At 35.1% G+C, this 27,490-nt stretch overlaps 1 protein-coding gene and 1 non-coding gene across 3 annotated transcripts; one reads left to right on the top strand and one right to left on the bottom strand.

The window, feature by feature from the left end:
* Window positions 1–7,637: 7,637 nt before the first annotated feature.
* Window positions 7,638–10,655, bottom strand: LOC120086530 (uncharacterized). Of its 2 annotated transcripts, none has more exons than XM_039043228.2 (3): window positions 10,479–10,655; window positions 8,676–8,743; window positions 7,638–8,586 (listed from the first exon to the last, which is right to left on the bottom strand). In XM_039043228.2, exons 1-3 carry the CDS (start codon window positions 10,591–10,593, stop codon window positions 7,693–7,695), a joined length of 1,077 nt encoding a protein of 358 aa, XP_038899156.1. In that variant the 5' UTR covers window positions 10,594–10,655; the 3' UTR covers window positions 7,638–7,692. The 2 variants fall into 2 exon arrangements, with proteins under 2 accessions (XP_038899156.1, XP_038899157.1); XM_039043229.2 differs by lacking the exon at window positions 10,479–10,655 and adding an exon at window positions 9,571–10,124.
* Window positions 10,656–18,604: 7,949 nt separating this feature from the next.
* Window positions 18,605–18,711, top strand: LOC120087364 (small nucleolar RNA R71). The gene has a single exon (XR_005484502.1). It is a non-coding gene; the product is annotated as a small nucleolar RNA R71 (small nucleolar RNA).
* The last annotated feature ends 8,779 nt before the right edge of the window (window positions 18,712–27,490 follow it).

Raw genomic sequence — 27,490 nt, 5'->3', positions numbered from 1 at the left:
ATGAAAAAAAACATATTGTGATTAATAAAATAAAAGATTAGATATAAAATTATTTTTTAAAAAGAGTATTTAAAGAAGAAGATACGGCAAACACACTCGTTCAATGTCAGCCAATTTGGTGGTTGGTTAGTTATTTCTTTTCCATAACCAGCATTGGTCTTGCTCCTCCTTAAACCAACATACTAGTTTCAGTTCCAAATTAAGCTAAAACCCAACCCATCCATTCAACATCTTATCGATGGAACGGATTTCATACCTATAATATTTAGGTGCATCTTAAGCTACAACTATTTTTGTGTATGATATTTAATGGTCTAATTCTAATTTGACAAACTCTTCTTCTAAAATATTTTTTAAATACTAGTTGAAAAACACGTAGCTTAAATTTTTTTTATTACATGAATATTTACGATAAAATTTAAATTTTGATTGAATATTCATTAATTCTAATGAATAAATATTTGATATGAAATGTAATAATTAAAAACAATGCTCAAAACTATTTATTTCTTGTTAATATATGTTACGGTTGGATTCTAGAATCAAGAATAATAGAGTCCAGAAGGAACAAAAGAAGTTCAAAAAGATAAGTCAGTGGACGAATTGGGCCTGGTCGATCTTGGTCCAATTGAGGTTAAGCCTCCAAGATTGGTCCAATAGCAGAAGGCTCAAGATGATTAGGTCTTAAGAGATGAAATATGAGCTTATCTAGGTAGAATATTGGGTCGGTCGACCTCGAACCCGAGTAAGGCTTGCACATTTTACCCAATGTAAAACCCTAATAAGATAAGAAAAGAGAAATAATAGATAAAGTGGATTTATCTAATTATATCTAATCACAACTTATTAGGATTAGGAAAAATTCATATCATTCTTATTATAAGAGAAAAAGGTAAACTCTGTCTCATTATTTCTATAAATACATCCTTATGGCTCTATATAAGGTAACTAAGAACTTTTAACGCCAATTCAAAAGTTGGCGAAGGTTTTTTACTTCTTTATTTTATAGTTCTCTTATTAACTTAGGCATCAGAGATCATTTTTCTTACTTTTGCAATTCCTCTCCTCCAAATTAGAAATTTATAGTTGTTGTTACGTGGGGTCAGACACATTTTCCTGCCAAAATTTGACATGAGCAATATACAATGGATATGGTTTAAAATCTTTGAGACATTATTTGTAAAGGGGAGAATATTATTTTTGAATTAAAAATAATTTAAATTTTTAATAGTTAACATAAAATTCAAAAGTAAAAAAATAAAGAAAAAATATATAAAATAGATGGGTGGATTTAATTAAAATTGATATGATGTAATTGGAATAAAATTTGTGAAATAAATTTGATGCGAAAGTGACATAAGGGCCTTTGTTATTACCTCATGGGGTGACTCTTTGGTGATTCTTAAAATCTAGTGGGTTGAGACAAAAAGAAAACATATATTTCATAAAAATTATATACCTTCGTTTCTAAAAAAAAGAAATTAAATAAGTATTTAATAAATAGGATCTTGATTATTGGAACAATTTGTCTTTGTGTTCTGTTTATGTCATTACAAAACATATTTGAGTAGGAAGGTCAAACTTTGGCCAATATAAAAGAGTGTTTGGCTCACTAACATGAATTGAGTTGAGTTGGTATAATATGTCCGTTAAATATTGGGAGTTGAGTTGGTATATTTTATCAACTCACCCCAACTCACCCCAACTTTCCTTTCTTCCAATGTTTTCAATGGCTTCACCCATCGACTACTGTCACACTTCGAAAACTAACTTCGAGCACCGACAACCACCTCCGATGACAACTTCGGTGACCAACTCTGGGCTCCGAAAATCACCTCCAATGAAAGTTCCGATGACCAACTTCGAGCTTCAACAACTTCGCGCGACCAACTCCGACAATCAATTCTGAGCTCCAGCAACCACCTCTAGTGACTCAAATCCGACGACCACCTTTGCACTACCAACTCTAATGATCAATTTCAGGCTCCGACAATAAACTCCAATGACCAACTTCAACAACCACCTTCTTAGGTTCCGACAACCACCTCTGACTCTAAACTCTGATGAAAAACACCTTCAATGACCACCTTTGAGCGAGCAACTTCGATGACCAACTCGAGACTTCAACAACCACCTTCGACGACAAACTCTGACAACTAACTCTAATACTACCTTCATGCGAATAACATTCGGGCTTCGACAACCACCTCCGACTACAATCTCCAGCAAAAATCATCTTTGATGATCAACTTCGACGACCACCTTCGTCCGACCAACTCCGAAATTTGAAAACTACCTCTGATGACAAACTTCAACAACCAACTCCAATACCACCTTCATGCGACTAACTTTAGGCTTCAACAACCACCTTCAACTACAAACTCCAGTGAAAGCGTCTTCGATAATTAACTTCGACAAGCACTTTTAACTATTATAAGACTGATGATGGTTAAAGTATGTTATAGGATTGTTGATTATATAAAAAGTATTATTTTGTTTTCACTAAGTGCAATATTTATACGTAAAAAATTGTAAAAAAATATTTTTATTTGATTGAATTCACATATCAAATGAGTGTTAAGAATATTTAGACGAAAAGTAAGTATGTAGTTGAAAACTATGTACATAAAAAAAACATAAAATTAACATTTTTTTTCCTAGAATATTTTCCAAGGATTAGTGAAAAATAGAGTTTTGTTCTAAAAACTCGCAGTTTGTAAAATAATAAACATTTTCTATTATCAATATACTTGTTATTGATCTCATAAATTGTATGAAAGCTAAATCCAATAAACTAAGACCCATGACTATTTTATGAGTACTTGAACTTTATGTGGAGATATAAGAATGGATCGGGTTCGAGTAAATAGTCAAAATGATTTATGGTACATGAATGAGGTTGGGTACCTTATTCTGGTAACACCATTGGATGCGGCCTACTCTGTAGTTGTTACAAAGAGTTGTAAATTGCTACATACAATGTGATCCTAATTCGTACATGTTATGACATGAGGAGTGAGGGTGTTCTATGCAATGAGTTTGCATAAGATCAGAACCAAGAAATAAGTCACACTTACTTTATAACACTGTCTACTGTTTAAGACTGACTATTTCACCTAGATGACCTAGGTAACTCGATCTTAATCCTGAGCTAACTATAAACTCGTGTTTATTCGAGATTGCCCTCAGATTTTCATAATTGAGGGTTAGCTCAACAACGCTGACTCAATAAGACTCCCATTTCAGGGTAAAACTGGATAGATAGCTGGGGACATAGGGTGCAAGATGAAGTTCACGCCTACCCGATTAAGGGATAGAAGAAAGGTTGTTCTTTCAAATACTGAATCTAGGTCTTGACCAAGGGGCCCCACCCTCTCACTGGACTGAGAGAGTTAGTTTGGTGATTGGATCATAAAACAGTTGTTCATTAGAGGATGGACTTGAGGAATAAGACGTAATCTTGAGGGTAAAACAGATATTTGACCCAGCCGTTATTACGAACAACCTATGAAGGTTCGACCTGCTGATTATGGTTAAATCATGTGGACATAATATATCTACAGTGAGAGGAGTGCAACTATGAGTTTTAGTGGAATGACCCATTAGTTAATGAATGGGGATTAATTTGGTCTAATAAGTTTAGCTCATTAATCTCGGATCGTTGGAACCCATGATCTGTAGGTCCGCGAGGTCCTCCTACTAGCTCGTGACGGACTAGCTCTAGAATAGCGTGATAAGTTAATTTGAAACGTTCAAATTATAATTAAGGGAATTAGTAATTATATGAGATATAATTATATGTTTAATTTTAGAATTAAACGGAATAGGAGAATTTATATATTTAAATATGATTTAAATATATAAAGATGGATATGTGTTAAAATTAATTTAATATTTAATATTAAATTAATTAATTTTTATTTAATAATTAATTTATGAAATTAATTGTTTTTTCATTTTTAAAATCAAAATAGATTTTATAAGATCAAATTTTGATATTTAGATAAAATTGGAAAATTAGAAAATAAAAACACAAAATGGAAAAATGGATTTTTCCATTATCCATCTTTGAACTAGCTCACACATATTGCAATATCTTGGCCTTGTCTTTTCCAAGCATGAGCTATAACTCATGCAACTCTTCTCTTTGCATGTTGATCTGTAATATAATGAAGTGAAAATCGGGCATGCAATCTATAGAGTTTTTTAGAGAAAAACTGGTTTGAAGAAAGGTTCTTTAACAAGGTTGCAGCAGTGAACTTTTCTCCTTCATCCCTTGATTCAAGCTTGTTTTGAGTCCACAGCTCAATCTAGAGCAACAAGAGAATAGTGGGGAAGATCTTGAAGTGATCTACAACAAGATATGGAGAAGATTGCAGCTGGAGAAGGAGCCTTGAAGAAGTTCTACAAGAGGTATGTCTTGAAACTCATTTTTCTGCAAAAGCATGCTTTATATTATGCCAAATTTAGTGAATTTGAGTGCTTAGATGATCCTTGTGCTTCCGCTGCTGTTGATACAATCCTATAAGATTTAATTTAAAAAAAAAAAAGCATTATACAGTAAAAATATAAAGCAACAACAGGAAGAACAAAAAGAAGATGATGATAACAAAATTCATGAAGAAATATTATGAATCAAAAGTTTTTATTTATCTTTGGTTTCTCATTTTATTTAACCATATTTCTACAATAAATGTAATAGGTTAATTGTTGTTCATTGCTCAAAAAAGAAAAAAGAAAGAAAGAAAAAAAGAAAAATTTTATTTTATTTAACCATATTTCTAGAATAAATGTAATAGGTTAATTGTTGTTCATTGCCCAAAAAAGAAAAAAAAAATTCACAATTAAAAGAAAAAAATTGTAATCCATATTTTATTCAAATAAAGATGGGTAGAATTACTAAATAAAAAGTTACAAAACAAAAATAGTAAAAATATATTATTTAGAATTAAAAAAAAAACTGCATCAGATATCCCAGACATATGAACTCAACTCTATACCCAAACACATACATGCAAACTTAGACCAAATAACTTTACCAAATAACTTTACACCCAAACACAAACATATGAACTCCACAAATATGTGTAACTTCCGACATTCTATCTTAATTCAGCACACTAAATAGTCCCAAGGTAACAAACAAACAAGGAGCTCTATTTATTTTTTCTAAATAATAATAAATAAAATAAATCCTTTTAAATTTTGATTTCATGCCAAACAGATATTTGATTCCATTTTTTTTAAGAAAAATAAATCTCAATAACAAATCAATTTAAAAGCTTGAAGGCGGCTGCATCTACCCTACAAAAGTAGCCCTCTATGAAGATGCTTTGTATTCCACTCTCAATAGAAGTTTAGTCTTCATCCAAAGTTGAACCATAAATAAATATTCACGTAGAAGGAGAGCAATTGACTTCCACTTCCATGTCAAGCATCTTCGAATTAATTTGTGGGAACATTCATTAATGAGCACTTATAAGTTCATAGTCCACATATTTATTATTTTTAAAAATGGTAAAAACGAAGCCTAAATCATATATAGAAGGTGTAAAATGTCATTAATCTCCTCACTACTTATATACATTTGATACTTTTTAATACCCCTTAATACACTTGATACACCCAATACCCTTGATACACTTGGAATGTAACACACATACTTATATTCCAAAATAAGTTATTGATTTAATGTTGATTTTTGTAAGTTATGCGGTTGATACACTTAAAATATTGATTGTTGTTAGATATACTGCTGAAACCTTCACGTGTTACTTCAAATATTTACTAATGGATGTCCGATACACTCATGTCTTAAGTCTGATATACTTCTAATACACTTTGGAATATCATACTTATAAAATGAAACATGCATGCTTTAAATTAAAATGAATTATTGATTGAATGTTGTGTTAGATATACTATTTTTACACTTGGAATATTGATTGTTGTTATATATATAGTTTCTACACTCATGTGTTACTTCAAATATTTATTGATTGATGTTTGATACACTCATATCTTATGTCTGATATAATGTTGATACATTTGGAATATCATGCTTGTAAAATGAAACACACACATTTTACCTTCAAAACAAGCTACTGATTGAATGTAGCTTATGGTTAGATATATACACTCATATGTTGCTTCAACCACTTATTGATATATGTCTGATACACTCATGTCTTAAATTTGATATACTTTTGATGTATTTGGAATATCGTACTTATAAAATAAAACATGTCTGCTTTACTTCATAACACCGATGCCATACTTGGAATTTATAGGATTGATTTGTCAAACTTGTCAAATTTAAAAAGATTAAAGAAAAATTCTTCACCCATTTTTGTTTTATTTTCCATCCATTTTAACGATCCTCGAATGGGAAATTCTCCCCAAAAATATCCAAGAAGAAAAAAAATATATATTTAAGCTCCAAAAAGATAACAAGAAAGACTTTCTTTATCTACCACTATTACATACGAGGAGAAGAAAAAATGGTTGAAATTCAACAGATCTCTAACTAAATCTGTAATTAGGAAGTGAGGTAGAAATAGACTTAATTTTCAAAAACCAAAAATAGAAAATAAAATAGTTACTAAACGGGTCCAAGAAATCAAATACAGTATTTAAACAATGTCATATCTAGAAAATATAATAGAACGAATGACATAGGTGCAATATTGTAATCCTAAATTGCCACAAATTGCAAATTCCCTTCTTTTTAACTTGTGTTTGTTTTAGAAAATTTCGATTGATTTCTTGTATTGAAAATATTTGAATTTTGAAAGGCTTTTGGACATTTGGGATACGTGATCCATACATTTACGAGTACAAAATATGTCAGGTTATAAACTCAATTCATTTCTAAAAATTGAACCATGTATTATAAATTATATAATACTATAAAATAATAGTTTTACAATTTTTTAAAATATAAAACATGTACATAAATAAATTAATACTAGTTTATTGTCAACTAATATTTAGTGAGTAATTCCAACTAGTTTTATGATTTATAAATATAGTATCAAATACGTTTTAAATAATTATTTAAATAGAATCCTATTTCTGAATCTGCTACCAAATTCATGTTCTATAATTATGTTTTCATTGAATTCATTGTTTTCAAATTTCTGTTTTCCGATTATCTACCAAACAGATCCATGAATTTTGGAGCTATTGTGATCATCAGGAAGTTGAACCCACATGAGGAATTCATCAACTTTTTAAAGAAGAAACTATTCATCAAAAAAGTAGTCAAACGTCATCGTAACAATCACAGAGGGATGCGAAGGCAAAATTGAGAGAGAGATCGAGCTTCGACGAAATAGTAAATGGTCGACGCTCGTTATGGCCCCAACTGGAAGAATGTTGTAAGAGAAGTGAGCTCGTCAAGGGAGAAAGACATGGAATTGATAGGGAACCGTGGCCAAAGGTAAAAATTCTCTCTTATGACCCCTTTTAATATAGTATAGACTTCTGACGTGATTAGAGTGGGAGGCACAATTTGTATGTGCTTTTTCATTCACATTCCACTCCAATGGAGACCACACATTAAGCCAAAGGCTACGAGAAGTTAAAAACAAAAGAAGCTTCATCAATCCAGAATCAGACAGGCAAAACCCTAGACATTCATCCAAAGATTGCTATATACTTGTGGAAACAAAAGTAATCTCATAGTTAAGTTCAATCTTCACTATCACTTATCTCAAAACAAGAGCTTTTAGCTAAAGTCATCAGTTCTTGAAACTTTTTACCTTTAGCATTGCACAGTGAAATTTCTGGTCTTCCCCTGATGGGAGAAATCCCAAGATTATATGAAGCCATCACCAGCCTATTACCAAGCTTAGATCTCTCAGGCTTTTGAGAACATGCTTTAAATGGCAATTTCAAAGGCAACAAGCTTGGGCCTCTTGCCATATTCTTCATCTTCAAATACTCTTCTGGCTGACTTTGAGTAATGTCGTAGCTCGATTGATTTGAAACACTGCTCACTTCGTCATAGCTTGGAAAATATCTTTTTATGATACTTGAAACAGACATGACTTCAGATGATAACTCACTGGCTGTGGCTGCCTCTGACAATGATGAGCTTGCCAACCTTTGTTTTGTGATCCTCACTTCATCATTTGGCACACAATGGTACAACGATGTATCAATCGAGCCATAGGGATTCTCTGCATCTTTTGTCGGACCCTCCACATCAGAGTTCTTTTCCATGTGCTCCAGAAGCTGATTTTTGTTAGTTATTTTCCTCTTTCTCCTCGTATTCCAAGCTAAGATGCCTCTGAAACCTAGTCTTGCTAAGCAATTCTTCCTTTTCAACTTTTTTCTTGTCGGTTTCTTGCCATTGATTCTGATTTTACTCTTGCAGGCAGTTCTCAAGTTGCCTCGTCTTTCCATAGGGTAAGTGACATAATTTAGGTTGGGGAAACAATCGGCAATTTCGGGTAAACAAGGCTCGACAAACTCATTCAAAGACCGTGCTTTGACATGAAGAAATTGCATCACTTCCAGACGGGAAGTGAGTTTCGTGAGCAACGTGTCAGGCAAATGGTAGAAGTTCAAGTTTTGCTTCACCTAATGAAATAGAAATGGCACAAATTAGAACAATGGTCTTAAATCTGATGGTGACCATGAGAACAAACAAAAACCATCTACAAACACACCATGAATCCATCCACCTTGATCTCTCCTATATTTGGGAAACAAATAAAGTGTACTCTCTCAACTTCCCCTGGAAAAAGTTTGCAATCAGCAGGCTAAACAATAAAGACACTACAAATTATAGACATTATGCAAACAACGGTGGCATAAGCCCACATGACATGGCATGACTTTTCACCCTCGACTTAAAAGTTCGAGAGTCCAAGGGCAGAAACAATGCTAAGAACAAGCGATTTTAAAATTGCTATATATATTCACTTTTGTTATATTCAAGATCACTCAAGTCATTTTAACGTTTGATTCTACAATTCTACATGTAATTTGCATACCACCAAAATTGATCTTGAATGATTAAATGCACATGCTCGCAGTGATTTTAAACATGACAAACAAACATTTAGACAGTAATTATAGGGTCTTGTTTTCTTCCTTTTTTCTTCTGATAGAAACAAGTACTTTCATTGATAAAAGAAAAATGAATGAATACAAGGGCATACAAAACGTAAAACCCACCAAAACCCTACTACAAAAAAGGGGATCAACTAAATAAAATGTTACTCGAAGAACAATTATAAAAAGTCATCGAAATCAAACCCCAAAGGAATAGAAGTGTAGGTTCAAAGATATGTTTCAAAGTGATTTTGAACCTAAAAAAAATAATTTTAACAATTTCAAAATCACTCCCAAACATGTCCTAACCATTCAAAATCACTCCTAAATATTCTCAATCATTGAGATGAAATTTGACTTACAGGTTAAGCTTATGTAATTTAAACTTCAGAAGCCGAACTTATGTTTGGTAGATGGATTGCTTATCTCACACTACAGGTTTGTTAATTCTTAATTCCACTAGCTACACAAGATCATGTTAAACAACCAAAAGTTCAGGAAACGTACCGTTCAAACTACATACTAACTTTCACAGGGCATACAAACAACATGAACACATAGTACACTAATCCTGACTTTTGCAACTTCTTCCTTTGTACAATTTCAAAATATATATAGCTACGAACCCAATCTTCACAACTCCAAATGTCATAAACATTCAAACTTATTGAGACCATGAGCCGTATCTCAGAATTAGCCTTTCTTTTTCCAAGAGAAACCAACTTTCATGGAGAAGCCCGAACAAATAAACTAGGAAAATATAAAAGGAAAGCTTAGGAAATGAAGAGATGAAGAATGACCAATAGAATTTTTAGAAACAGGGACACGAGCATCAGACATTGAACCTAGCCAAGACCTATAGGGCCATTTGGTAATGTGTCTGCTTCTCAAAAATTGAGAACAAAGACAAGAAACAAGAAACGAAAAACAGGAACATTACGAAATGACCCCTTATAAATCACATCTTCAAACACAGAGACAAAGAGACATCAGGTCCAAATGTGCCCTTGAAATATCTCATAAGAGGGGGGATTGTATCAGGGAATCAATTAATATTACTCAATTCTTTAAACTTCTTTCAGCAATGCCTTAAACTATCATATGTATTCATAATGAACAGACAAAATGCAACTTTAATTAGAAAGTGAGCAGCAGAATCTCATCATTGCAGAAAAATGGTGAAGAATCCAGAATCTGAACAAAGCATAAAGTGAAACCTAAAAGGATTTGGTGGAGCTCTTTTAAAACCCAGAAAGATAAATAGTCAAAATCATCAAATAGATTCACTGTTCTTCTGAAATGGGGTTTTTCTCCAATCAAAGAGAGAAAGAAAAACGGCCACATAGCCATTTCTAATCGGAGTAAAAGAAAAGGAAAAGTGAAGAGAGTTATTTTTCAATAGTATTTTGGCTCACTCTTTAAAGCTACGGCGGCTATGTCCGGCGGAACGGAAACTGCCAGGCGGGTGCCGAAATTAGTGTCGATAAAGACGGCAACTTCGAGCGTCGAAGCGGCCATTGAAGCGGCCATTGAAGTGCCAGTGAGTGGAACCACAGAGTGAAACCGTCTGACTGGTGTCTCTCTCCATGCATTGATGCGCCATTTATTTATGGTAAAATTATTCCAAATTCATTTTTCCCAAAAAAAAAAAATGGTATAATCAAGATTAAAAATATCAATATCTGTGAAAATATCGAGATCTCAATTTTATAAAAATATTGATATTGATGAAAATTTGGACAAGATTTATGGAAATTGAATGAAAATTTGGGCAAACTTTATGGAAATTTATAAAAACGGTTATAATTAGTTAATGAAACTTTGATGTGACCTAATTAGACTATATTTAACTATTTTTAATCATCGTTTTTATAAAATAAAACAATATTTAGAGTTATAGTATAAATATATGAGTAAATGTCAATGCAAGAGCATAAATTTAAAAGAAAAATAATTACAAAATAATATCAAATTTTATTTTATTTTTTACTTAGTCTCTTTCTTAGAAATGAAAACTTTGGACGGTAAAAGAAGCAACACTCCCATCAATTCAATTTTAAGGTGAAATGATGTGAAAATTCGATAGTAAAAAGTTTGAATAATGTTAAAAATAAATATATATTATTTTTATCAATTTTGTTTCTTGTAAATGAAAGCTTTAGATGGTAAAAAAAAAACAAAAAATAAAACGTGTTCATAACTAGGATTGGACTGATATTGTTAGCTCTCAAAAAGAGCTATTATTCTTAGCTTAATTTAGGCTCATTAATAGATTTTATGTGTTTATTGTCTTATTTAGTAGTATCACGCACCGTGGAGGTAGAACCAAGAAATCGAAGACAAACGGGACTAATTTGAAATAATTTGGAGGTGATTTGAGCAGTCAGCCTTCAAAATAGTGAAAATTATAAAACTGCCACTGCACAATCACAACGTTGCAACGTTGCTTTACAGCTTCGCGACGCTGTGAACTTTGATGGACGAACACGGTTAGCGCACACACAAGTGAGCGTTGCAACGCTGTTTTTAGCATTGCAACGCTGCGATCTTTCCTATAAATACTCCCCTTCATCTTTAGGTCAAAATATGTCAAATTTAGGAGGCCAAAGTAAAATTCGTTCCTTCGTCCATTTCCTTCAATTTTCGGTATCTTTAAGTTAGTTTTGCTTTTTATTTTGGGTTGTAGTCAATGGAACATATGTATATCTCAGATTTGTTTATGAATTGAAAGGTAATCTCTATCTAGTTTCTTTGAGCAAGAGTCCTATGTTTAATTTCTTGAAGGTTTCTCAATTAATTTAACTACAATCTTGTGAATTCTTTGGTTGGATTTGTTTTAATCTTAATGGAGTTTTGATAAATTCTTCTGAAAAATTAATTTGTTGAAATTCTTGTTTGCAAAATCATTCTAGCCTATGCATCATTGATTGATTTAGTTGCAAGTATTAGAATCACATGTTTAGGGTCTAGATTTTTTTTTGGCCAAACTCATGTATGCCCTAGTATAATCTTTCCAAATAAATTGTGCTACAAGATATGGCTTTCCGGCTTGTAGTATGTCTCAACAATTGAACCATTTCTTAATGCTTTTCAGTTTTAACTTGTATGTCGCTAAGAAGAAAATTTTTTAACTGAATTAGTGCTAGTTTGGATTTTTAATCAAAATTGGCTAATTGGGCTATTAGAATTTCTAATAGATTGAGGGATTGACAGATGCAACGTAATTAATTGGTGCCTCATGAAAGAAATTACATAGGGACTCTCTCTCTTACTCTAGAAATTAGATAGACTCCTATCCTAGATTACATTTACCCCTTTTATTTTAATTTCACACATATTATCTCTTCTACACCAAAACCCTCCCATTTATCGCTCTAGTTAGAAAATTAACTTAACGAAACCAATCGCGCTTCTCTGTGGATCAACTCGGATTTATCACTGTTGCTATGTTTTTAGTAATAATAGGAGTAGTTCGTTATTTAAAAATTATCTTTTGCTTCGCGGTCCTTTTCGGGAATTAAAACGACATTGAATCGGGTCCAAACAGATACCTACTAACAATCCCTACTACAAAGCATATGTCTGGACGAGTACATAGCATTGCGTACATCAGACTTCCGACTGCTGATGCATAGGGAACCCATTTCATATCCTCAACTTCTTGAGGTATCTTAGGACATTGTTCCTTTGAAAAATGTATTTCATTCCTAAAAAGTAAAAGACCTCTTTTGGAATCTCGCATCTTGAACCTAAACAACACCTTGTCTATATAAGATGTTTGAGACATGCTAGCGTTCTGTTCTTTCGTTTTCAAATTATTTGAATCCCAAGAACATATTGCGTCTTTCCCAAATCTTTAATTTGAAATTGGGTTGCTAGCCAATTTTTAATGTCAGTTAGATATCCTACATTATTCTCAATAAGTAGGATATCATCTACATACAAAACTAGAAATGCTATAGTGGAGTTGATGATCTTTTTGTATACACACGGTTCATCAACGTTCTATTCAAAGCCATAATATTTTACCACAGTATCAAAACTTATATTCCAGGATTTGGATGCTTGTTTCAATCCATAAATAGATCTCTTCAGTTTGCAAACTTTTTGCTCCTAACTCTGTTCAATGAACCCTTCTGGTTGGACCATATAAATACTCTCTTCAAGATCTTCATTCAGAAAAGCAGTCTTGACATCCATTTGTCAAATTTCGTAATTATAAAAATTGGCAATGGACAAGAGTATCCTGATTGATTTGAGAAGGTTTTTTTTATTGTCCACCCCCTCAACCTAAGTATAACCTTTTGCTACTAACCGGACATTAGAGGTTTATATCTTCCCCATATGGTCTCTTTTACGCTTGTAGATCCACTTAGAATCGATAAGTCTTACCTCATCAGGTTTATCTACAAGTTTCCAGACTGAATTAAAGTACATAGACTCTATTTCAAGGTTCATGGCTTTGATCCACTTATCTCGATCAACATCATCCACTGCCTGTTTATATGTTAATAGATCCTCTAAGCCATCATCAGGTATGTTGACTTCAGTTTCAGTTAAACCCATATAGTGGTCAGGCTATCTCACAAACCTCCCACTATGTCGAGACTTTCTCAACTTTTGAGTAGGATGCGATGGACCAGACATCCTTGATCTATCTATAACTCATGTTGAAGAGCAAAGCCGACCAACAACTTTTGTTAATTCGTTTATAGCATTATTTGAAATCTCTTCCAATACTAGTTTACTATGGGGTTTATGATCTGAATGTGGTCTTCCTTTAGGAATGTGGCATTTGTCGATACAATTATTTTATCTGTTGGGATTGGTGTCCTAATTCTCCCGGAGTCTCGTTGTTTTGTAAAGATACACATTGTTTAATGAATAAAATAATTGTTATTTAATTCTGACTTTTACTCATATCTAATAAACAAAGCTCCTTGGTTATCTTGTATATATGTGATATACAAGTGGATCATGCCTTAAGTGATAACCTAAATAGGTATGTAATATAAGAATTAAGGTGGGATACCTGATCCTGGTTACACTACGAATACGGCCTGCTTTGTAGAGGTTTTCAAGTGTTGTAAACTACTACATATGGTAGATCTTGACCATTCATGTGGAGAAATGCGAGCGGGAGAAAAACTTGATGCGTGGTTAATGCGATGAGATAATGGTGTAGAATGTGATGATGAAGTGTGCGTTGTGCATGCAAGTTTTCTCAGCAAGATCCAAGTATAAATCCTACTGAGTTGCCTGGTAATCCCAAGGTCGAACACAGGGACTAAGGAAACAGTATGCGATGGTAATTTTCGATTACTTTGCGGTAATTCAATGTGTTGGTTGGTTGTTTTGTTGTTTAAGGTATAAAGTTTATGCGGCGGAATTGAGAAAAGAGTTAATAATGCGAAAGATACAATGAGTATGTGGAGGAACGGGTTGAGAAGGTCTTTAGCTAGCGTTTCCTGAGATTGCGTTCAAGCTATGCGATCATGCGACACACATGCGACAACAATTCTTTTTCCAATGCAAATGCGATAGCTCCTAGTTTTATGACGCATGCGATGTATGCGATGATGTCTATAGAGCTTATTCCTAAGTCTCTACTTCTTGCCTATGCGATGATGAATGATGTACACAGGTACAAGGTGATCGCACACAATCATATCCTATCTCTAGGGTATATATGATGCATTAATAGCAAACAGAACTTATTCCTAAGCTTCTATCTCTTGATTACGCTTCTAATCTGACTCTCCCGAGCCTAGATTCTAATCTGACTTTTTCAAGCCTATATTTTATCCTTAGACTACCCTCCTAAGAATATCTAAAGGACGAATGAAGCATACATAATACAAGATGATCGCATAAAGTGAAGATCTCAGGTTATGCTGGCTAAGTGCTTTTCAACCCATTCGACAGTTTAGCTACTCATGCGTAATGTAAAGAGAGTGGACAAATATAAAAATGCAATTTCCATTTTATAAATAAGTTCAGAATACAAAATGACAATGGAAAATAAGGGTAGAGAACCTGGTAGCAATATCTTGCTTCCCAAGGTTTTTACACTGAGTTATCTCTATTCTGCCCAAAAGATGTTCTTGTTTCCGCAAGCGTTGGCCCTCTTTCTATTTTCGACGCTTCTCGGCATTCTTTCGAGTTAACCGGGACAATCTCTCGGCGTATTCTCCCTTCACTCGCCTCCGCCTTCTCAATATAAGAAAACTATGAACAAGGATAACTATCTTCTATGTGGTGAACTCTCTTAACTGAGTGAACCCCTTTAACGAATGTGGCCTTCGGTATTTATAGAGCTTCAGGGTGAACAACTTTTTCTCTCAAATGATTTTACTGATTGGATGTCATTAATTCTCTATCTGATGCGCCGAATAATTGTCAACGAAAAGTTGAGTGTACTTGCTACAGTGTCGTTAACAGCTTGCAACTTAATTCGGAATCGACCGTCATCAGTTTTCTATCCCATCATGATTTATTAAGCTTTCACCTTGATGTGCCGGCTTTATGCGGCCACCTTCTTGAGCAAATTTTCGCAAATGTAAACGATCGCATAGCCTTGCGGTCGAAATCTCTTAATGCGCTCGGACGCTAATTTCTTTGGATCGCAATTCCACCTTGCACCAACGCATTTTCTGCTCAAAATACATAAGTTAGTTGTTTTTTAATGCAATAGACGCATACGATCACAACGTTATAAATTTAATGCTTTTGGACGTAATTTTTTATATTGTTACTGTCACAATCCTTCATTGTTTTATATCTTTGCGTTGTAATAACGTGCATTTCTACCCGTTATCACACCCCCAAATTTAACACAATGTTTGTCCTCAAGCATAGACTAAAGATTTTCTTTAGAAAGTCAACCGCCTTCTACTTTCCTAGATTTCTCAAGGTTGCCTTATTCAAATCCTATGTACCAAAATCTCCCTAATTCTTATCCAGGTCTCTTCTTAAAATATTTCTAAAATTTAGGGACCGCAAGTTTAACCTTCAAAAAGACCTTACTAGTTTCCAGGGCATTGCATGATTTATTTCATAAAAAACTTTTTTCAACTGGGGTATTTTCAAATGATTTTTATCCTTGCGTATTTTAGATATTTTTTCTATGACCTTACATTGATCCAAGTACCTAGCCTTCGTTTTGGCTTACCCCCGCGTGTGTCATGCAGACATCTAACTACGAGCAATGTGCTCTTTCTCAGTCTAAACTCATGCCCATTTGGCAGCGGAGTTGCGATCATTTTATTTATGCGTTGATCACGATTCCTACCTTCGTTTTGGCTTGCCCCCACGTGTATCATGTGGACATCCAACTACGAGCAAGATCTGATCGCAACTTTATGATTTTTTTTTTGTAGTGCCTAAAAATAGCAAGGTTGAAAAATGAATACCACACCCCCAAATTTAAACGCAGTAATGTCCTCATTGCTGAAAGATTAAAATAATTCATGCGATGCTCTTAGGACGTTTCGTAAAAGTTAGTTTGAAAGAAAGTTGGCAGACCAATAACTTCTAGAAATGTTTCATGAGATGACTGTCCTAAAATTAAGTTGACTCTAGTATATACGAAAAAATAGAGGTATGTGTTTCATCATTGAAATCGTAATTGGCAAAGAGAAATAATGCAGTGACTTACTAAATTAATCAATGTGTAATGATTGTGCCGACTAAAGAGGATGCGATGATAAAATTATTAAAATACGATGCGAGAGAGCAAAATTTGGAATAAACAAAGTCAAGGAAAGATACAACCCCCAAATTTACTCTTTCGCCCGCATTATTTGTGATCGCATCCTTCCTTGCGGCGAACTACTTTCTTTGATTTCGGTGGTGGAATAAGCTAGTTACGTCTTTCATGTAGCTCCTCCGTAATCGTCCACCACGATCGTTGCAAAGAAAATATCGAGAGGGTCAAATAAAAAAAACAAAGTTAGCAAATACGTTCACCACGATCGCATTCTCTCTCTCTCTCTCTTTTTATATACGAAAAGATAAATATACGATAACAGATAAAAGAAAGGTAATGAAAGTTCATGAATCATTGATAGGAAAAAAGATATTCCAAAAGAATTGCGTCCCTGATGAGTTTGAGTCGAATAGTAACGCAGGGACTGCTTATTTCAATCTGGGCTTTTTACATCCAAGGCGGCTTTTTCTTCTTTTCTTGGTCTTCTGAGATCTTTACTGCCTCAATCCGAAGCTTTTCCCCATTGACGTTCATTACAATCTCCCCCTTGGGCATATCAATTTGAGCGCTACCAGTCAAGAGGAATGGTCGTCCCAATATGATGGGCACATTTTTGTCCGCTTTATAGTCCAGAATGATGAAGTCTGCTGGTAAGATGAATTTATCAATTGAGACTATGACATCCTTCAACTCTCCCTCAAGATGTATTTAGGATCTGTCCGCAAGCAGGAGAGTCTCCGTCATGGGCGTTAGTTTTCCTATATTCAATAGTTCGAAAATGGATAGCGGCATTAAGTTTATACTCGTTCTGAGATCGTATAGTGCTTGACCAATGTGGACCCCTCCAATTGAGCATGGTATCGTGAAGCTTCCTGGGTCGCACATTTTTTGTGGGATCATAGTATTTTTTGTTACTACCACTGTAGCGATCTTTCCTTCATCATTTTGTTTCTTTTTCAATCCTTGCGAGAATGGTGGTAGTTGTACTTCTGTTTCGTATTCTATAGGCTTGAAGGTGGACGCAACTTCTGGGTTCATCTTCTCGGGCTCTTCTGAATCATATTTCAATGGGTTCTCAATTGTCACCACATTCGGGTTGGTCCTGGTGGGTTTTTCCCTTTCTTCCGCTATCGTTTTTTCACTTAGCTAGGAGAATGCTAGGCATTGTTCCTTTCCTGTAACCCCAGAGTTGTGAGGGAGCTCAGTTCAGCTTGGCAACGCTCCTTGCGGTCTACTTTTGAGTTCGCCCCGCAATCTGTCCCATCTGAATTTCAAGATTGCGGATGGACATTGCTTGATTCTGAAGCACTGTTTCATTCTTTTCAATATATTGCTTCAGTAAACTCTCCAAGGATGAAGATTGCGGAGCCTACGAACTGCTGGCTTGGTTTTACGTTTGACCGTTTGTTCCAGCAAAAATCCTGGTGGCCCTTCTTTTTGTGCCATAGGTTGATAGCTTTGTTGTTGATTTTTTCACATGAAATTGGAGTGGTTTATCCAACCGGGGTTATACGTATCGGAGAAATGGTTATTCTTTATGAAGCATATTGACTATGGATTCCTTAGGCATTCTTCAATCGGATGTGCTTCTTCATAGGTGACACAACTCGTGGTCGTTTGAGCGATTGCATTGACTTGCCCTTTATGTATTCCCGTGCTATTGATGGCGATGCCTTCTATCAGTCTTCATGATTTTTAAAAATGCGATCAAGTATATTCTTAGCCTCATTGTAAGTTTTATCAAGCAGACCTCAAGCTGCTACAGCATTGACAGGCATCTACGATGCAGGGTTTAGTCCGTGGTAGAAAATTTTCATCTCTAAGCAATCTGGTAAACCGTTATGCGGGCAATCTCTTACCAGCCTCTTAAACCTCACCCAGGCGTCACTGAGCAATTCGTCAATATCCTGTTCAAAATTAGTGATCAGCTTCCTCCTTCTGGCGTTCTCCGTCGGGAGGAAGTACTTCTTCATGAACTTCTCAACTACTTGTTCCCATGATGTAATCTCCCCTGGTTCGAGACAATAAGCCCATTTTTGTGCCTGGTCACACAACGAAAACGGGAATAATCATCTATAAAGCTAATGAAATATTCATAACCTCCCCATGCTTTAACACTCATCGGTCTACAGAAGTCTGAATGCATGAGCTCTAAGGTTTCTTCGACTCAATGACTTTTTCCAGAAAAAGATCTTTGGTCATTTTTCCTTTGAGACATGACTCACACGACGGTAAAGAGACATCTTCTAACTTGTTTAGAAGTCTACTTTTAGACAGTCTCTTAATCCTATTGAGATTAATGTGACCAAGTCTCAAGTGCCAAAGATAGATACTCTGAGAAATGCGTTGCTTTTTTCTTTGAGTTTCAGTTGTTTTAGATATTTCTGAGTTATAAACAGCTTCAACTTTAGATGGTTTTAACTTATATAAGTTACTTTCTAAGTTTTTACAAAAGATTTATACCTCTTTTTGTAATGAACACTTTATTAAAAAAATTTACATTGTACGAATGTTCCAACAAATAGGAAATAGATATCAAATTTATTTTACAAGAAGATACATAAAGAACATTTTCTAAATATAGATATCTATTTCCAAAAGTTCACTTAACAGCTCTGATTGCTTTTGCCGAGATACGCTCCTCTGATCTAACCCGAAGAGTAATCTTATCTTCTTCAAGCTGCCTCCAGGAACTAGTTTCCTGAGAAGAAAAACAAACATGATTAGTGGCCTCGGAATCTAATATCCAGGTAGAATATGAAGGAACTCTAAAACTAGAGAACCAGTGAGCAAAAGCAGATCGTTTCAAGTTCCATTGAGAAAGAACACATACATTTACAGTTATGCATAGAGCATGAATTACAACATGCTTCGAAAGTAAATACAAGGGGATCGAGTATAATACCTTTAAAGAACTCTGTCTTCGTATTTTCCTCGATCAAACTCGAACGCATCCAAACAGGAACTCGAACGCAATGATCAGAACTCGATCTCTACAAGCAACTGGAAGATTCTCAATCACCAGTGAGTATAACTCGATTCTCGACACTCGAACAAAATTCGACACCACCATAAAGTTATCTTGGTATTCTCATTGTGAGAATCCAGGAGTTATGGGCTCTGTATGATTTTGGATAAAGGATTGGAGGAAGTAAACGATCGAGTATGCGATCAAACAATCATGTAGAATAAGAAGTCTATCATATAGACTTGATACTCGATCTTGTAGCAATGAGTAACTATCGTATAGTAAACTTGATACTTGATCATTTAGGCTTTAAAGCTATCGTTTAATAAAACTAGTTTTTACTCTATAGTTTTTCTATGAGATGTATCCAATTGAATTTGCACTAATTATTTGAAAAAAAAAAATTCTTTTTATGTCACAGTTACCATAAAACCACAAATAACCTCTCACTCAAGTCGGTTATTGAGAAAAAGAATTATTAATTATATATAATTAATAAATTATAAATAAATACAATGACTAACTTCTCATATTATATTTATAACCTATGGTTTTAATATTGCATCATATGCAATATATAAATCATAGTTCTTTTTTCTATTTTATGGCATTTAATATAAATCACATTTATATTAATTCCTCCAATCAAATAATGTATCAAATATATTATATCAATTATATCATATATAATTGAATCAATTTAATTATATCATATATAATCAAATTCCCTCTTGTTAATTTGAACACTTCAAACTACCCCAAAATCTGATTCTCAACTTGAACACATTGAGCTACCAAGGGGACCTTATGGACTTGTAGCTTAAAGCTTCAACGGTACGTGAATAACTGATTAAACTCTTTAATCACGATATCCACCATCAGTTAACTATCGGGCACTTCACTAAAGACCGACAGTTGCACTCTTCGCACTACAGATATATTTTTGTGTTCATTGGATATAAGTTATAACCAATTAACAGTGCGATGACCCTTCACAAATTGCTCGTAAGTACAGCTAGGCCAATTTATCGTTTTGCCCTTGTCGTTACATCTAACTTCTTAAGTACCACTGATTCCTCTAATGAATAATAAGTCATAGTCTTACTATGACTGAGTCCTCTCTTCCTAAGAGAGGGTGTGGCCACTATGTTCAAGACTCGAAATCAGCCTTTAAGGGAGCAATTTATCTACTTGCCTTTGCTTCAGAATTGGAGTGAATTTTGTCTTGTGTAGTTGAGTTCCCAGCTCCCCCATCAGACGAATCCCCAAAATGGTAAGCTTGTTGAATTGGCAATCTGGCCACTCCCACCCATACAAATCAAAGGATCGCCCTCATAGGCAGGAGTTCCCAACTCACTCAAGATTCATGTCATGTCACCTATGGTCATTCTAGTGAAATGTAAGTTTCTATTATCAACGGCGTTATATAAAAAGACTAATCATTTCGTGGTTCAATATTATACAAACTCTTTGTATAGGATACCTCTGCTCGCATGTCTCCACATGAATGATCAAGATCAGATCATTTGTAGCACTTTACAACACTTCTACATCTACAAAATAGACCGTATCCGCAGTGTCACCAGTATAAGGTATCCCTCCTTTATCCATATACTACAGACTATTTAGGTTATTACTTAAAGCACGATCCACTTGTATGTCTCTACATACATGCTTAAGTTACATAAAATAACCAAGGATCATAGTTTATTAGATTGAGTAAATGCTTATAAAATAACACTTATTTTATTAATAACAATATGTTTACAAAGTTTATAAACTACGAAACTACAAGAAGGTTTAGGACACCATTCCCAACAATCTCTCACTTGTTCTAAAGCCTCGGGAGACTAATGTACAATACAAAGACAGTACAAAATACAATAAACTATGACATACACTATAACCCAGTAACATCTCCCACTTGCCCTAGACAAGGTGTCGCATATCCTGTAGACCCAAACTTTTTAGATGACCCTCGAACACTTTAGCCGTGAGAGCCTTTGTAAACAGATCAGCAACGTTGTGCTTTGACGCGATCTTCGTGATAATCACATCACCACGATGTGCAATCTCTCAGATCAAATGATATTTCTGTTCTATGTACTTACCTCTTCGGTGACTCCGAGGTTCCTTAGAATTTGCCACAACCCCTCTGTTATCATAATAAAGTGTGATCGACAAAGACATATTTGGAACAACTTCTAAATCAATAAGGAACTTCTTAAGTCAAACAACCTCTTTAACTGCTTCATAAGCAGCTATGTATTCTGCTTCCATAGTGGAGTCTGCGATGCATCCTTGCTTGATGCTTCGCCATACTATAGCCCCTTGATTCAGAGTGAACACTGACCCTGATGTTGATTTTCGAGAATCTCTATCAGTTTGAAAGTCAGAGTTTGTGTATCCTTTAAGGATCAAATCCTTATCTCCATACACGAGCATATAGCCTCTCATTCTCCAAAGATACTTGAGGATCGTTTTGACCGCCGTCCAGTGATCTAATCCTGAATTGGACTGGTATTGACTGACAATCCCTACTGTATAGTAAATGCCTGGTCTAGTACATAACATTGCATACATAAGGCTACCAATAACCGATGCATAGGGAACCCGTCTCACTTCCTCAACCTCTTGAGGTGTCTTAGGACATTGTTCCTTAGACAAAACAATTCCATGCCTAAAAGGTAATAAACCCTTCTTAGAATTATACATCGAATATCTGACAAGCATATTGTCAATCTAAAATGCCTGAGACAAGGCCAACCTTTTGTTCTTGCGATCGTTTATGATCTGGATCCCTAGAACAAACTACGCCTCTCCCAAATATTTCATTTGGAATTGGGCAGCTAGCCATTTCTAAACATCAGTCAAAAAACTTACATCATTCCCAATGAGTTGGATATCATCCACATAGAGCACAAAGAAAGATACTGAGCTGTTGATAATTTTCTTGTAAACAAAAGGCTCATCAACATTCTGATCAAAGCCATAAGATTTGATTACAGTATCAAATCGTAAATTCCAAGATCTAGATGCTTGTTTTAGTCCATAAATGGACCGATTAAGCTTGCAAACTTTTTGCTCTTGATCTTATTGAATGAATCCTTCTGGTTGAGCCATGTAGATGGTCTTCTCAAGATTACCATTCAAAAAGGCAGTCTTGACGTCTATTTACCATATCTCATAATCATAAAGTGGCTATGGGTAGAAGAATCCTGATAGACTTTAATATGACAACAGGTGAGAAAAGTTCTTCATAGTTCACTCCCTCAACCTGGGTATAACACTTTGCCAGTGGTCTAGCCTTAAAGGTTTGTACCTTTCCATGTACACCTCTTTCCCCTTGTAGATCCATTTATAACCTATAGGTTTTACCCCATCAGGTTGATCAACAAGCTCCCAGACATAATTGAAGTACATAGACTCTATTTCCTGATTCATGGCTTTAATCCATTCATCTTTGTCATCATCTTTCATTGCTTGCTTATAAGACAACAAATCCTCAACTCCATCATCAGACATGATATTTTGGGCTTATGTTAAACCCATGTAGCGTATAGGTGGGTTCACAACCCTTCTACTACGTCAACACAGTCTCAACTCTTGAGATGGTTGACTAAATGAACTGACATCAACAACTCTTATTGATGTATTAGCTTGTTCAACAACTCTTGTTGAAGACTGAGCAGTTAGAAATCTCACTTAAAACAAGTTTACTACATGGCTTATGATCCCTTATGTGGTCTTTTTCCAATAAGGTAGTATTTGTCGATACAAACACTTTATTTTCCCTTGGATCATAGAAGTATCCACCTCTCGTTTCTTTAGGGTAACCTACAAATAGGCATACTTTCGAATGAGGTTCCAACTTTTTCGGGTTAGCTGATAACGAGCAGAAATGCACGTTATTACAGTGCTAAGTTCTTAAACAATGCTGGCTTGCGTTGATAAAATATGTTAGATTGCGTCCAAAAAGCATTAAGTTCATAACATTGTGGTTGCATGCTTCCATCGCATAGAAACAGTTAATTTTTGTATTTTTATGCAGAATATGTATTGACGCAAGGCGAAAAGCGCAATCACAAGAAATCAACGATCGAACGCAGCATTACTGCAAGGCTTTACGGTGATTTGGGCTCGCAAACATCTGCTCAAGAATGATTGTCGCATAGAGCCGCCGAAACTTGGTGGGTGCATCTAGGTGAAAGGCATAATTAATCACGATGGGACAGAAAGCTGATGACAGTCGAATCCGAATTAAGTTGACAAACCGCTAACGATAACAAGTCCACTCAGCTTTTCGGTGACAAATATTCGACGCATCAGTCAGAGAATTAAAGTCAACCCATCTGTGCAATCATAAGAGAGAAGCCTTCTTTCACCCTAAAGGCTCTATAAATACCGAAGGCAACCTTCAGAAAAAGAGTTCGGAACACTTAAATAAACTTCTCCATAGTTTAGCCTTGTCCATAGTTTTCCTTTTTATTTTTAAGGCGAAGCAAGAGAAGAGCTGAGACGCCGAAAGATCGCCCAGGGCAACTCGAGAGAGAACCCGAAGGCGTAAAAGTAGAGAGTGAACTGACTCTCGCGAGAGCGAGATTATCTTTTGAACACGAGTAGAAAAGACAGTGTAAAAGCCTAGGAAGCAAAAGATTGCTACCAGGCTCTTTATTCTCTTTTTGCATTGTTATTTTGTACTTCAACTTTATATTTATATAATGGAAGTTCTTATTCTACATCTGTTTACTCTCTTAGCACGCATGAGTAATTAAACTAATCGAATGGGTTGAGAAGAACTAAGCTAACATGACCCAGGATCTTAATCGCATGCGATTATATTGTTTTATGTTGTGCCCAACACCCCTTTAGAGATACTCAAGAGAAAGTCTAAAGAAAGAACCTAAAGACTCGAGAGAGATAGGTTAGAATCTAGACTCAAGAGAGCAAGATTAGATCTGCATAAATAAGAGATAGGGACTTAGAGATAAGCTCTATTTGTCAACCTGCATCGCATGCACCCTAGAGATAGGTATGATATTATGTGGTCGCCTTATTTGTGTGTGTGTCATTTTGTCATCGCATAAATATGAATAGAGGCTTATATGTAGGTCCTATAGATTTATCGCATATATCGCATGTGTTCTAGCATTAGAAGTCGTAGCATTTGCATCGAGAGATGGTTTACTATTGTATGTGTGTTGCATGATCGCATAGCATGAACGCATCCTAGGAAGTGTCAGCCGAAACCCTTCTCAACCCGTTCACCGAATACTCATTGCATCTTCCGTTTATCAACTCTTTTCAAACTCTGCCGCATTTGTTTATTTTTATTACCGCAAACAAGAATCCCAACAACTATTAATTTATTTGGTAACCGCAAAGTTTTCTGAAAAATTATCACCGCATACCGTTTTTCCAAGTCCCTGAGTTCGACCCTGGACTTATCAGGAAACTCAGTGGGGTTTACACTTGGATTCCACTGAGAAAAATTAAGTGCTCAACGTCTTTCCATCACCGCATATCATCCATTATTCCACCTCATAAAATAATGCATCATTAGCCACAAGCACGTGGGCTAGACATCCCCAAATCTTGAAATGGCGTAAACTACCTTTACAATCTCTTCATAACTCAAAAAGTATTTCAGAAACACTCTTTGAGGGAACATTGTTCAAAATCTAAACTGCAGTTTCTACTGCATATTCCTAAAACGAGTCTGAAAGATGAGCATAACTCATCATAGATCGAACCATGTCCAACAGGGTTCTGTTTCTCCTTTTTGATATACCATTCTGCTGAGGTGTGTCTAGGATTAAGAGTTGAGACATGATTCCATGTTCTATCATATTGTTCTGAAATTTTAAGTTCATAAACTCTCCACCACGATTAGATCGTAGTGTATTTATCTTTTTAGCTAACAAGTTTTCAACTTCAGTCTTATACTCCTTGAACTTTTCAAGAGCGTCAAACTTATGTTGCATTAAGTATAGATACCCATATCTAGAATAATCATTTATGAAAGAGATGAAATATTCATACCCATCTCATGCTCTTACACTCATCGGACCACAGAGGTCTGAAGGTATAAGCTCCAAGGTTTCCTTGGCTCTATAACCTTTTCCAGTAAAAGGTCATTTGGTCATTTTTCCTTCAAGGCAAGATTCACATACTGGTAAAGAGTTTTCTTCTAAACTATTTAGAAGTCCACTTTTCACCAACTTCTCAATCCTATTAAGATTAATGTGACCTAACCTTGCCAAAGATGGGCATTTTCTTTAGGAGAAACTCTTGGTCTTTTCATAGTTGTTGTTTTAAACAATTCAGTATTAAGCAAGATTTTTATGACTAACGGCCTTAGTACATACAAGTTATTTTCCAATGAACCAAAACCTATCTCCATACCATTCTTAAAAATAAACACTTTATTCTCAGAAAAATAGATGGAATAATTTTGTTCAATCAGACAAGAAACTGAAATTACGTTCCTCTTGATATGAGGAACTACATAAACATTATCCAGTAAAAGATACCGTACTTTGTCCAAAAATAACTTAAGCCTGCCTATAGCAACAGTTGAAACGGCCTCACCAGTACTGACTCTAAGAGTCAACTCTCCAACTTCCAACTGTTTTCAGGAACTAAATCCTTGATGAGAAGAACATAGTGGTTAGTAGCCCTTTAATTAAGTATCTAGGCAGAATCATCATTCTCTACTAAGCACGTTTCCAAGAAAAAAAATCACATCTATCGTTTTCGGATTTCTTCCTTTTCTGGAAAGTAGTGGGATCAGTGTCAGAACCTATATTATAAACTCCAAGTTCCATTTCAGAGAACAATTCTCGTCAATGAACTTCATCAGAGTCAACAACAATTGCTTTCTCTGTTAGTCCCTTGACATTCAATAAGGACTGAAGATTATCTTGGGAACTGACCCACTGGTTGCATTGTCATCAATCTCATCTTGCTTAAAAAGTGAGAACTTACGTTAAAACAATTCCTGCAACGAGTCCATGATCTCACATGCAATGACCATGTTCTCAACCCTTTTGGCCAATGCATCAGTTATGCTTGCCAAAATGTTAAGTCAGCCCTTCGAATTAGCCTCCATCCACAACTCATATGCATTACGAACAATTCGCAGTGCACCAGGGTTTGGGAATTGAGGTCAATCAAACATTGACATGTTGTAAGTAAAATCGTTAGAAAAGGCATCTAACGGAAAATCAAACATTGACATGTTGCTGAAAAAACAAATATATTGATCTACGTTAGATTTTAGCATAATTCTTTTAAAACAAATCCAGTCAGGTTTAGCAAAATCTAAATGAATACCATAATACATCTAATTTTGTAATGATGCTTCAGAAATTTAGGACAAAAGCCACCGAAGGATAGTCAATTTATCCCTCCACTGAATTAAAACACTCTCAATTAACCATTACACCAGAATAACTCTTATTCCTATAACGATTAGCCATCATTGATTTGGTCAAGAAATCATTAACTTGCTTAATAATTTCCCGTAAGTATAACCCTTCATTTTAGATCCTAGAGTTCTGCCCCAAGCAGCCAACCGAAGAGGAAAACCGATTGGAGAAAAAACTAAAACGACCCTATCCATTTCTAGAGTTCGCCTTAATATTGACCAACTACACAAACCATCCGAAAGGGGACGCTCCCAAGGTACCTCGAGGCCGTGCAAGATGGTCTCACGGTGTAAACCAATGAAGAAGATCGCAGGACATATT

Source organism: Benincasa hispida, chromosome 9 (assembly GCF_027475165.1).
Source record: "Benincasa hispida cultivar pf3 chromosome 9, pf3_genome.v1.1, whole genome shotgun sequence".
Lineage (NCBI taxonomy): Eukaryota > Viridiplantae > Streptophyta > Magnoliopsida > Cucurbitales > Cucurbitaceae > Benincasa > Benincasa hispida.
Note: the sequence above shows the minus strand (reverse complement) of the source record. Positions and strands in the feature narration are given on the sequence as shown.